Source organism: Phalacrocorax carbo, chromosome 1, assembly GCF_963921805.1.
Source record: "Phalacrocorax carbo chromosome 1, bPhaCar2.1, whole genome shotgun sequence".
NCBI lineage: Eukaryota > Metazoa > Chordata > Aves > Suliformes > Phalacrocoracidae > Phalacrocorax > Phalacrocorax carbo.
In genome coordinates, this window is record NC_087513.1 from 1,586,162 (window position 1) to 1,597,102 (window position 10,941).

The 10,941-nt window shown below is 53.4% G+C and overlaps 1 protein-coding gene across 2 annotated transcripts in view; it reads left to right on the top strand.

Moving 5' to 3' along the window:
- Positions 1 to 10,166, top strand: part of AHCYL2 (adenosylhomocysteinase like 2) — a 116,179-nt gene extending 106,013 nt beyond the window's left edge. For both annotated transcript variants that reach the window (XM_064441625.1, XM_064441634.1), the window contains exons 9-17: positions 306 to 369; positions 1,467 to 1,555; positions 3,054 to 3,124; positions 3,264 to 3,358; positions 4,159 to 4,257; positions 4,691 to 4,759; positions 4,845 to 4,923; positions 5,709 to 5,829; positions 7,458 to 10,166. In XM_064441625.1, the coding sequence (XP_064297695.1) occupies positions 306 to 369; positions 1,467 to 1,555; positions 3,054 to 3,124; positions 3,264 to 3,358; positions 4,159 to 4,257; positions 4,691 to 4,759; positions 4,845 to 4,923; positions 5,709 to 5,829; positions 7,458 to 7,464 (694 nt within the window). In that variant the 3' untranslated portion in view covers positions 7,465 to 10,166. The remainder of the gene's footprint in view (positions 1 to 305; positions 370 to 1,466; positions 1,556 to 3,053; positions 3,125 to 3,263; positions 3,359 to 4,158; positions 4,258 to 4,690; positions 4,760 to 4,844; positions 4,924 to 5,708; positions 5,830 to 7,457) is intronic.
- Positions 10,167 to 10,941: the final 775 nt, after the last annotated feature.

The window sequence follows — 10,941 nt, forward strand, 5'->3', positions numbered from 1 at the left end:
ACAACTCTGGGTAACCTGCGCCAGAGCCTCACCGCCCTCACAGTGAAGGATTTCTTCCTTATATCTAATTTAAATCTCCCCTATTTCAGTGTAAAGCCATCGCCCCTTGTCCTATGGCTACATGCCCTCGTAAAAAGTCCCTCTCCAGCTTTCTTGTCGGCACCTTCAGGCACTGGGTGGCCGCAATAAGGTCTCCCCGCAGCCTTCTCTTCTCCAGGCTGAACAACCCCAGCTCTCCCAGCCTGTACAAATAGATCTTATTGCTGTTCTTTAATTGTTGTTTGTTTTTTTTTCTTTTTCCTTAGCCTTAAAAGGACGACAGACATGATGTTTGGAGGAAAGCAAGTAGTGGTTTGTGGCTACGGGGAGGTAAGGGGTTCGTACTTTCCATGCGAGTACCGCGCGTAAACTCGGCACATCCTTTGCGTGGCTGTATCCGACGGGGCTTTTCTGTCCTCGGGGCTTTTCTCAGCATCTGCAGGTATCTTCAAACCTGCCAGGTTGGCCCAAACCAAAGGTTTTCTTGATTTCCAGTATCTTTCTTTAGTATTAAACCGATACCAAACCTGAATCTTAAAAGACGTGACTATTAAGTATGCTGAATATCTTTTAATATCTGAACATTGACATATCCAGCTATTAATATATCACATATTAATATTATCCTTTATATTATATATTAAATGGCTTCTGCAGATGTACCGTGCAGCCGCAGCGTTGCACGCTGAAGCGTGGTCAGGAAAGATAAATGACTCTTGACTCACATCTGTGATTTCACCCCCAAACGGAGGAGCCCTCTCTCGAGGCGAGACTGGGTTACTCACCCTTCGGCAGTTCCTGTTGGGACCATTTCACACCAGTTACGGTGGGCTGTGCTGTGGGTGCTCTACTGGGACTCTTTATTTTTTTTTCCCAAAGAGCTGAAATGGGACAATTTTCTCAGGTGTCATCGCAGGTTTTGGGAACCCTTGCTCGTTTAACCATTCCCCTGAATTCCCCTGCGAGCTGCACCTGTAAGCTGTGTAAAGGTTAAAGCTCGTTAACCCTTGGAGATTAAATTGTTAAGCTTCCTAAATAGACTAAAGGTTACAAGAGACTCTTAAACTTCCCTTGAGATAAGTTAAATCTCTCATTATCGTGGTGTTTTCTACATATCAGGAAGTTTTGGGGGAAAAAGAACTCTCTGGGACCAAAACCAACGGCACTTTTGTATTTTTTAGTACCTCTCTTAGCTAAGCTGGGCCTGACTCAGATCCTAGGTTACTCCAAGTCCAGAAATTTCATGCACCCAAAAACTGGGTGTATGCAGCCAGCGTTGCTAAGAGGGCTGCAGAGGGCCCCTGGGGCTGCAGAAGAGACGCCCGCAGCCGTACGGCCCCTGTGAGCCTCCCCCGGCCGTACCGACGCGCGGCCTCTCCCGAGCTCTCGGCACCTCACTCTTCCTCTGTGCTCCTCTCCCTCCCCAGGTTGGAAAGGGCTGCTGTGCTGCTTTGAAGGCCATGGGCTCCATAGTGTACGTGACAGAGATCGATCCCATCTGTGCCCTGCAGGCCTGGTAAGCAGCCGCACCGAGCCCGGCTTCTCCTTCAGCCTTTTATTTTCCCCAGGAAAACCATGGCCAGAAACCGGTCGGCAGTCGTCCCTGCCGAGGGCGATGCTGGTGAGGGGTTCGTGGCTTCTCCACACCCTCAGGGTGACCCACAGCTCTCTCTTTTGGCCAGAAAAGGGTTCCTGCACCAAAGCATCACCCAGTTAGTCTGTATGCCACGTGCCAGCTTGCATAATCATGGCCACAGTGGCCAAGAGTTTAATGATACGGCTTGAAAGGAGGTTGGGAGCGAACTGTGACCTTTGGAGTGCAAAGCCGGGCCCTGCTGTGCTACGCACGCCCCTCACCCGAGGGGTGTTCTGGTTTCTGTGGTCACCCGCCCCTGGCACGCCTCTCCCCACTGACGCCGGTACCCTGAGGCAGGGCTGAACGCACACGGCCGCCCCCTCGCACGGGCACGATGCGGTTAGACCCGACCTCGTTTCCTCCAGGTAAAGGTCGTTTTGGCGCAGAGACGCCGCTTCTGCATCCCAGGGTGCGAGATGGGACGTGACTATGAAAGCAGAGTCGCAAAAATACCCGGAGCGTTACTAAACCCGCAGCCTCTTCCTAACAGCAAGCTTTCGAAGGGCTAGGGCGGTGAGGAAACTAATGAGCCCTGCTTAATTAGCAGAGCTGATCGGCTTTTGGTTTGCTTTGCGACCTTCACAAGAGGCACATCCAGCAGCCGCAACCTTAAGTCGTGAGTTTGGTCGTTTGCAGCGACGCCTTCCCGGCCTCGGCACGAGGCAACGCCCTGCGGCCCCTCTTGCGAGGCGTTTTCGGGGGGAAAAATAAACCCAGGAAATGGGACGTACAGCAGAAAAAAATGACCATTTTTTGTTATAGTAACTATGATTTTGCAGCTTGTGAAAGTCACAGAAATTGGTTCTCGGGAGGACTGTCAACAAATCCTACAAAAAAGTCCTGCCCTTGTTATCCGATGCGCTGGATACACCTTGCTCGGTGAAGTCAGGGAAGGCTTGCTGAGCGCTCGGCGCTTCTAAAGATCGTGTAGGTGCCTAAATATGGGTTGCGAGGTTAATGACAGACATCTGTGGGCTTGGGGTGTTTGGGTTTTTCTGCAGAGGATCTAAATCCGTACCAGAAAGGATCCTGCAGCCGGAGGGCGTATCTGCATCTTCTGGATGTACTTTGCAGCTTTAAAATAAGCCGACTCGATTGAAAATTGAGATTTGCAGATGCGGAGGCCCTGGCAGAAAATGTGAAACCCCCCAGATCTCTTTTCACTTCTCCCCACAACAGTCACGAATCCTCCGGGTTGACTCCAGAAACCCTCCTAATGGCTTGGGGCACGTGGCCCTTCGCGTGCTGCCTTGCTGTTTTCCAGCCTGGCGTTCGAGAGTTAAAATGAGTATCTGAGAATCACTGGATGGGGTTTTTATCCTATTTTTGGCATAGTTTTGCTGCTTCTCAGGCTAATTTTCCCCCCCTCTCCTCTTAGCATGGATGGATTCCGGCTCGTGAAACTCAACGAAGTCATCAGACAAGTTGACATCGTCATCACCTGCACAGGTACGCGGTCCCCGAGGCAGGAGGACGGGTCGCCGGGGATGCGCACCCCAAAATCCCCCCCATCTTTTTCCAAAGGAAAAGGCAGAAAGTGTGGGGAAAGCGACCACGGGTGTTCATTACGGATATTGCTGTCTGGCAGGCAACAAGAACGTGGTGACCAGGGAGCACCTGGATCGGATGAAGAACAGCTGCATCGTCTGCAACATGGGGCACTCCAACACCGAGATCGACGTGGTGAGCGCAGGGACGCGCGTCGGGAGCGGGGAGGGCCCGCCCTGGGGTGACGGGGCTCTCGGCACCCTTCGGCAGCCCTGTCTGACCCGCGCCGCTTCAGCAAGCGCCTGGGGGGAGGTCAAATAATCCATCGCTCCCCGTCTCTCGGCAGACACTGTCAGATACGTCGTCGTCATTCCTGCGATCCCAAAGGATGCCACTGGGCCAGGCAAATTGCTCCAGCTTCCAGAGCAGTGTGTGGCGTCCCCCACCCTCATTCCTTCCCCTAGCGAGTCAGTGAATCGCCCTCTCCAGCCCCGTCCCTCTGCTTTTGTGCTGTTACACCATTAAGGCCCAGCCAGTTCAGCCTGGTGCAACACAGCGCGCTCAGCCCCACCGCGCTTTACCGAACGCCACTGAAATCTGCTCATCCGTGCTTAGAGATGAGTAGAAAAACAGGAGAGTCTTGTCCGAAGGTCAGTGGGGAATCGCCCGGCCAAACCCGTGCGTTTAAAGCCGGTTTTTGTGCTGGAAAGAAGTGACCGCAGCCGTGCACGGTCTAGTTGGTGACTGTGACTCCTCTTCAGCCAGAAGAGCTTGGACAATAGCTGTTGCTGGAGCTTTGATGTATTGTAGTCATAAAAATAGTTCCAGGTTATGATTCATAAAGGTTTCACTGGTCTGGGACTGCAACCGGACCCAAAGGAAACTATAAGCTCAGGACAATGTCAGCAAGTTGCTTCCTCTTTTCCTTCCTATTATATAGCTTCTGGTTTTTGATCTTTTGCCAGCGCTTTAACTATTTTAACACTCTGTTCCAGGCAAGCCTGCGTACACCCGAGCTGACCTGGGAGCGGGTGAGGTCCCAGGTGGACCACGTCATCTGGCCAGACGGGAAGAGGATAGTCCTTCTGGCGGAGGTGAGTTGCAGGCAAAGGAACTGCAAGACCTGTTCTCTGCTTGCGGAGCGAGAAAATGGGGGCTGGGTGAGCTGTGGAGCCGAAGGGTGTCCAGAAATCACCTCCTTGGGCCTCAGCAGCTCAATAGTCCCTCTGGCTGGAAGGCTTGGTGTGACCCTGGTTTGGCCCGTGAGTTACTGGAAGGCAGAAAAGCTCCTGTGTTTTTCTTTATCCCACTCCAGGGTATCTCCCACGGGGTGTTTTGTCAGATTTTCACTTCTAAATAGTTCTACTGAGTTAGAAGGGCAACCAGTACCTTGGGATTCACGTGCGTGTGATAAACGGTGTTTCATCCCAGAAGGGACGCGTTTCACTGGCGGTTCTGGTACCTTCTGTAGGGTTGTAAACTGGTTTCGGTGCCGGCTTGAGATAACAACCAGTTTTTGCTTCCCAGGGCCGCCTGCTGAACCTGAGCTGCTCCACCGTCCCCACCTTCGTCTTGTCCATCACCGCCACCACGCAGGCGAGTAGCGTTTGGGCTGAGCCGAAAGCAGCGCCTCGCGCCCGAGCGGGCAGCAGTTACTTACCTAAGTGTCTTCTCCACCCAGGCTTTGGCTTTGATAGAGCTGTACAACGCTCCCGAAGGCCGCTACAAGCAAGACGTGTACTTGCTGCCTAAGAAAATGGGTAAAGACGTACTCGGTGCCTTCTCTCTTTTGGTTTTGAGGTTGAACAGAAGGGAGGTTTTGCTAGGCTGGGCTGAGGACGGCAGGGCATCGCGGCATCCTGGCGTCTCTCGTTTCCCTCCCTGCCAAGCTCAGGGTCTTCCAGCAAGCTCTTCCCGCTGGGTCCGGGCTCTTCGCTAAACTGGACGTGTTGTTTCTCCGCCCCACCTGGGGAAAACAGGCTTGGCCGACCGCAGGAGTCCATCCGCGCTGATGCAGGGGATTTTTCACGTAGGGCTTCTGCCAGCAGAGCTGCCTCCGTTGGCTGCAAAGACACGTAGTCCCTGACCGACAGCTCTGCCAGCAGAACCCTCTCCTGAGGACACAAGCTATACTGACCACGCTTTTGCTGCAAAACTGGACTTTCTTGCCTTAATTGTCTTTTTTGAGACCAGGCGCAGCTTGTCCCTAGCTTGGGCGTTAGGGGTCACCTACCAGAAAGGTCCGGCGGCTCCTGCGCCAGCAGAGCGCCCAAGCTTGCCCGAGGGTACGGCGTAACACAGAGGCAGACCCACGAGTCCCGCCAGAAGGGTGTTTCAGAGGAAGGTTTGGTTTTTCCCCTCTCACTCAAAATAGATGACAGCCGTGGTTTTACCCGTTCAGGGTGAAAAGCAGTCGTGCAATTTAGCAGCCAAGGTGTGAGGAGCGGTGCCTTTCTCAGCTGGGGCTTTAGGGACGTGGTGCACAGCCGGAGGGGACGCGTTGCCTTCCCCTTACCCATACTAATGAGGCTTGAAATCGTTTCAGACGAGTACGTGGCAAGCCTTCACCTCCCAACGTTCGATGCCCACCTGACAGAACTAACGGATGAACAAGCAAAATACCTGGGACTGAATAAGAACGGACCTTTCAAACCAAACTACTACAGGTGCTGCTCCTCGACCTCTCTTTCCTCTGCCCTGCGGGTGGGGTACGCGCGCGGGGGGCGCAGAGGGGACGGGGTCTAATCCCACCGCTCCCCTGAGAAGATATCACAGGCTTTCTGATAGTTCCCATCGCCACGTAGGAAGTGGTCCGGCCGGGAGGGGGTCGGCGCGGTTGGAGCTGTGACGCAGAACGCTTGGCAGGGCACGAGCCCTTTGTATCTGGCAGCAGCTGTCGCCCAGACGTGGCAAATGGCAGGGCGATGCCATCCGGCCAACTCAGATGACAGCTTTATTTTTAAAGTTTGACAAAGGATGAGGTGGCGCAGAGCAGCGTTCGCCCCTCGCGCCGGCGGCTGCTTGGGCGGGCTCGCCTCAGTGGCTCTCCTCCCCCAGCGCAGCCTGTGCTGACCCCCCCAGAAATAATAACTTTCAACGTGAGCCCCTGGATCGCTTCCCTTTCCAGGCTTATGTTTGTAGCCAGCGCTGCAACGCGTTTTTTACCGTGAAAATGAGATGGCTTCGCACTAACACAGATCAGCTTGGGGGGTGGGGTTGAAGCCTTGATCCTTTTCTTGCAGGAAAAGGCATTTTCTTGGCGTGCAGGTCTTCAGCGCTCACACGAGAGCAACGCCGCACCAAAATGCTCCAGTTTGGGGGAATCACTGGGTTTTTCCAGGTCTTGAGCTTTTCTTTTCCTGCCCTGTTCTATGTGCAAAATCGTCATGGTGCTGCTGCACCACCGAGCCGTGCCGTGCCGTGCCGCGCCGTGCCGTGGAGGAATTTCCTCCGCTTCAATTTCCTTTGCCCGGTTTCGGTGCCCGGCTGCAGTCCCAACCTTGTGGGGAGCGCGGTTTCTCCCACACGCAGAGAAGTTGGGATAAGTAGAGGGTCATGGCAAATTCCTTGCACTGAGGGAGAGCCACGCCGGCTCAAACATCCCCCAAGCACCGCGGGGTGCAGATGTACGCAGGCGGCTTTAGTTTGGTGTCCCACAGGAATTTAAGCCTCCAGATACAAAAGGCAAAGAGTCAAGTTTTCCAGAGTTCCCTATTTTGATGTGTAGGTGCGTTGGATGGGGAGCGAGAGATCTCTGGGTGCACGTAGCCTCATTTTCTGGATATAACAGGCAATTAGACTTCACCCCCGTGCAGCTCAACAGCTTGCTTCGATAAAGCAAGCAGCTCGCTCTCCTTATACCTGGCTCTGCTTGTGATGTGAATGAGCCGCTTTTAGTTCCCAGTCTAACGGGAGCCTTCCTGATAAATTCAGGCAGTTTGAGCCAGGCTTTGGTGTTTAAGGCATTTGCTCTTGCACCTTCAGTGCATCCGCCCCGGTTTCTGCGCCGACGTTGCCACAAACCGCTGAGACTCAGTCCCTGAATCAATCGGGCACCGTTGCATTTTCCCCCTCCCGTACTCGAAGCGAGAGGCTTTGTGTTCAAGCAGCGAGGGCAGGCGGCTAAATACGATGTGGTATTTGTGGGGGAGGAGAAGAGGACCGAGTCCCTTTCTAAATCATTTCTTCTCTTGGTCTCTACCCCTCCCAAAATACACTGTGTTGCTGCTGTGGGAGCTTCACATCTCCTCCCCAGCGCCTCGCCAAAACCTCATTTTCTCTTTTTTTTCCCCAGATATTAAGTTCCTGCCGCTGTATCCCGGAGAAACGCGAGGAACGAGAACCCAAGTCTTTTCTCAACTACTGTACAGGATGAAACAGCGCAAGCTTCCTAAGTTAGAGCTGGGCTTGCTCACATAGTAGACAGTGTGTTTAGGTTATTTATTTATTAAATTAGAATACTGTACATGCGGCCTCTGCCACTGGTGTTCGTACTGCCGCGGGACTGGGAGACGGTGGATTTCTTTCTGTTTGTTTCATTTTTCTCTTTGGGTTGTTCTTTTTCGGGGCTGGGAGGATGGAGGAAGCTGGGAAGAAGCTGGTGGAATCGAACCGCTGCGATGTACTTGGAATAGTCCGTTGTCACCGTTAATTCGACGCACGCGACGGGAGCCGCGGGATCCGACTTCGAGGTCGCAGGTTGCTTTTGGTTTCCTTCGCATCCCAGCGCTTCTGCCAGGGTCCCGGCAGCCGTGAGAGGGCGGCCGGGTTTGCATTTCTCATGCCATTTGACAATGCAGCTAAAAACCGTGTTTGCGCCAGGCGCCACCGAAGAGCCGGCTGCCGCCTCGGCAGCAAAGCGGTAAATCGCGCCGGCAATCACTGGAGAAGCCTCTCGTAATTCTGCCGAACTGCCCGAGGGACGGTTCTGCCAGCAAGTCGGTGAACTTCGCCTTAGCACTGCTGAAAGCTGTAACGAAGGGTCCGGTCGTTAGCGTCGGCCGGGGATCGCCCCCAGCGCGCAGTAGGAGCCGGGAGGGCAGAGCAGTGCCCGCTCGGAGGCAGACCCTAATGGACGTGGTGGCGGTGGGGTAGGACCCACCACCGCTCCCTTCTTCACAGCTCCGCAGTATTTTCCTGCTGCTTACGTTACGAGTGCCAACCTCCTACGGTTCAACCAAAGCCGTGCTCCCGCTGGGGCTACGGGCACCCTCGGGTGCCCACGCTGGTGGAAGAGCCTTGCAACCTCACCAATGAATGCTGCTCACGCGTCGGGGAGCTCTTCCAAACCCAGGTAGGGCTTGTCGGCCATCCCAGCTGGGAGGACTTGTGTCCGCGCGAGGTCTTTCTCCAGCTGAATTTCAGTCCTCGTTGGAAATCTTGGGAGTTTTATTTTCTAGTAATATTTGTATGATGAAATCTGGAAATCCCCTTTGAGTGTGAGAGACGTACGCCAGAGTGATCCCCGCCCCAATTTTGTGCGCAGGGAGGAGTTTAGCATCACTAAAACCCTTCAATCACCTCAAATCTTGATGCATCAGAGCCGACGGAGAACAAATTTGCCATAGTTCCTTGCTTTAGCCCAGGATGCGCTACCTGAACGCTGCGGACAGCACGGCGCGCTGACCGGGGTGACTTTCCAAGTCTCCGTGTCTCATCGGGGTCACTTTTATGGTTCACATGGAGAACACGGTCCCTCTAAAATAAAATTGCCCGACCCCGTGAGCATAAAAGCCTTCATCCTGTGGTTGCTGCCTTGGTACCTGAGTCCCTCGTCAGCTACAGATTCTTGTTCTGTACTCACGGACTTCCTTCCCATCATGAAAAAACTCTTTTGTGGTAGCTCGTTTACGCACAAGAAAGGAAAAACTGTGGAATTGCAGTCTCGGCGGGCAAGTACTCCTCGCGGCTCTTGATGCCGAGGCCTGAAGTCAGCTCGACCGCAAGCTGCTCGTCTTTGGAGTGCACGTACTCGTGTGCTTGCTTATTCCGAGTTCCTCTTTGAAATTTCTCAAAGCCTAGAAGTAAGGCTTGAGGTTTGAGGAGACATTAGTGCTTTGAGAAGACCTTAGGCCTTGGAAAAGACTTTATCATAGACCGATCACTAACCACAAACTCAAAATAATCTCTACTCACTCATTAATTCTATCCAGATCCTGAGCTTTTTGCGAAGGGTCCCCTGAGCTATTTGAAACGTCACGTTTGGGTCTTTCCCTGCGCTGGATTACCTTGGTCCGCATCAGCCAACGAACCCCCGAGTTTGTGGTGTTCTCTGCAGATGCGCAGCGTGAAATCCTGCTCTCGGGCGAGGCGGTTGAGGGGTCACGTTGAGCAAAGCAGCTTTTGGAAAACAGGTGTCGCCACCGCAGCCGCTGCTGCCCCGGGAAAACCCCTCTCCATCTGCATGACCCTTCGGTACAGCTCACGCAGCCGCTTACCTCTCCCGTGTCCGTCGCTCGTGCAGCATACGGTGGTGCTGTCCTCATCCGTGAATTCCTTCGTGCCGATTTTTAAGCCCGTTTTAACTGCCAGGTAGATAGGAGAAAAAGAAGAAAATAATAATAAAATCCCAACTGGCTTTTCCCACCTCGATTTTTAAAGCTCTTCTCCATGTCGTTCTGCTTCTTCTGTAAGCTTTTTTGCTTGCTTGGCTTTTTCCTAATCAATCCGGAATCATATTCTGTGATCATCTCTAAATTAAACGTGTAATGGGTTTTGGGTTTTGGTTTTGTTTTTTTTTTTTAAATGTAACACATTTTTAAAGAGTTAGGAAAAAGGAGTTTTAGGTAACACCAGCAAAATTGTATAAGGAAATTAATTCTGTTCTGAACTTTAGAAATAATAAGACAAAACCTGTCATCAGCCTGCAGTGAGGAAATGAAAACTTTGCAACCGTAACATTTTCAAAAGGATGTTTTAAATATTAATGTCTGAGTGATTGTATTAGATCAGCAATAAAGACTCTGTAATCTCAAAACACAAATAAACCATTGGAAAACTCAAACCTTCTCCAGAACATCTCTTGGGTCTGATGGGAAGTTTTGGGGCTGGGGGGGTACAACGAGGGGGTGAGGGATGGTGATGCCCTGGGGTTTGGACGGGGACGTTGTCCCCAAACCCGGTGCGGTGCCAGAGCCCCGAGCTCCCACCACTGCTGTGTAAAACCTGGCTGGGAAAGCTGCTCCGGCAGCTGCCCGTCCTTGGGGCAGCCGGGGCTGTCTGGGCTCCGGGCGGCTGTTTTGGCTCTCGTCCTTGGGCAAAGTGGGATGAACGGTGCCAGAAAAATCCCCTTATCGCTTCTGTTCCCGATCTGTCACCTCCCTGCTGCAGAACTGGGAGCGCTGCCGGTGTGGAGGAGGGAAATATCAACCGAAAGATTGTTTTTCCAGTGGCTGGGGAAGGATGCGGGACACGAGCAGCACCAAGAGAGAGCATCCAGCACCTCCCTGGCTGGGTGCCTGTGTGGTCACCCCTAAAAACAACCATCCCCCGCCCTCAGGATTAGGTGGCGAGGGAGGGAAGAGGGGAGCGGGTAGGGGAGGCCCCCACCTCTCCCAACCCTGTTTTCCAGACCCCCCAGGAGCTGCTTTTAACCAAAATTGTAGTAGTGGGGGTTTAGACAACCCACCTCAGTGGGTGACACTGGGGGGCTGCCTCGGGGACAGAGACCCTTGGCTCCTGCCTGCAGTGGGGCAGCTGCAGCCACCCAGGTGCCAGCGGGACGCAGCACCCCGTTACCCCCCATGGCCACCTTCCCCCCTGCACCCCCATTAGCCCCC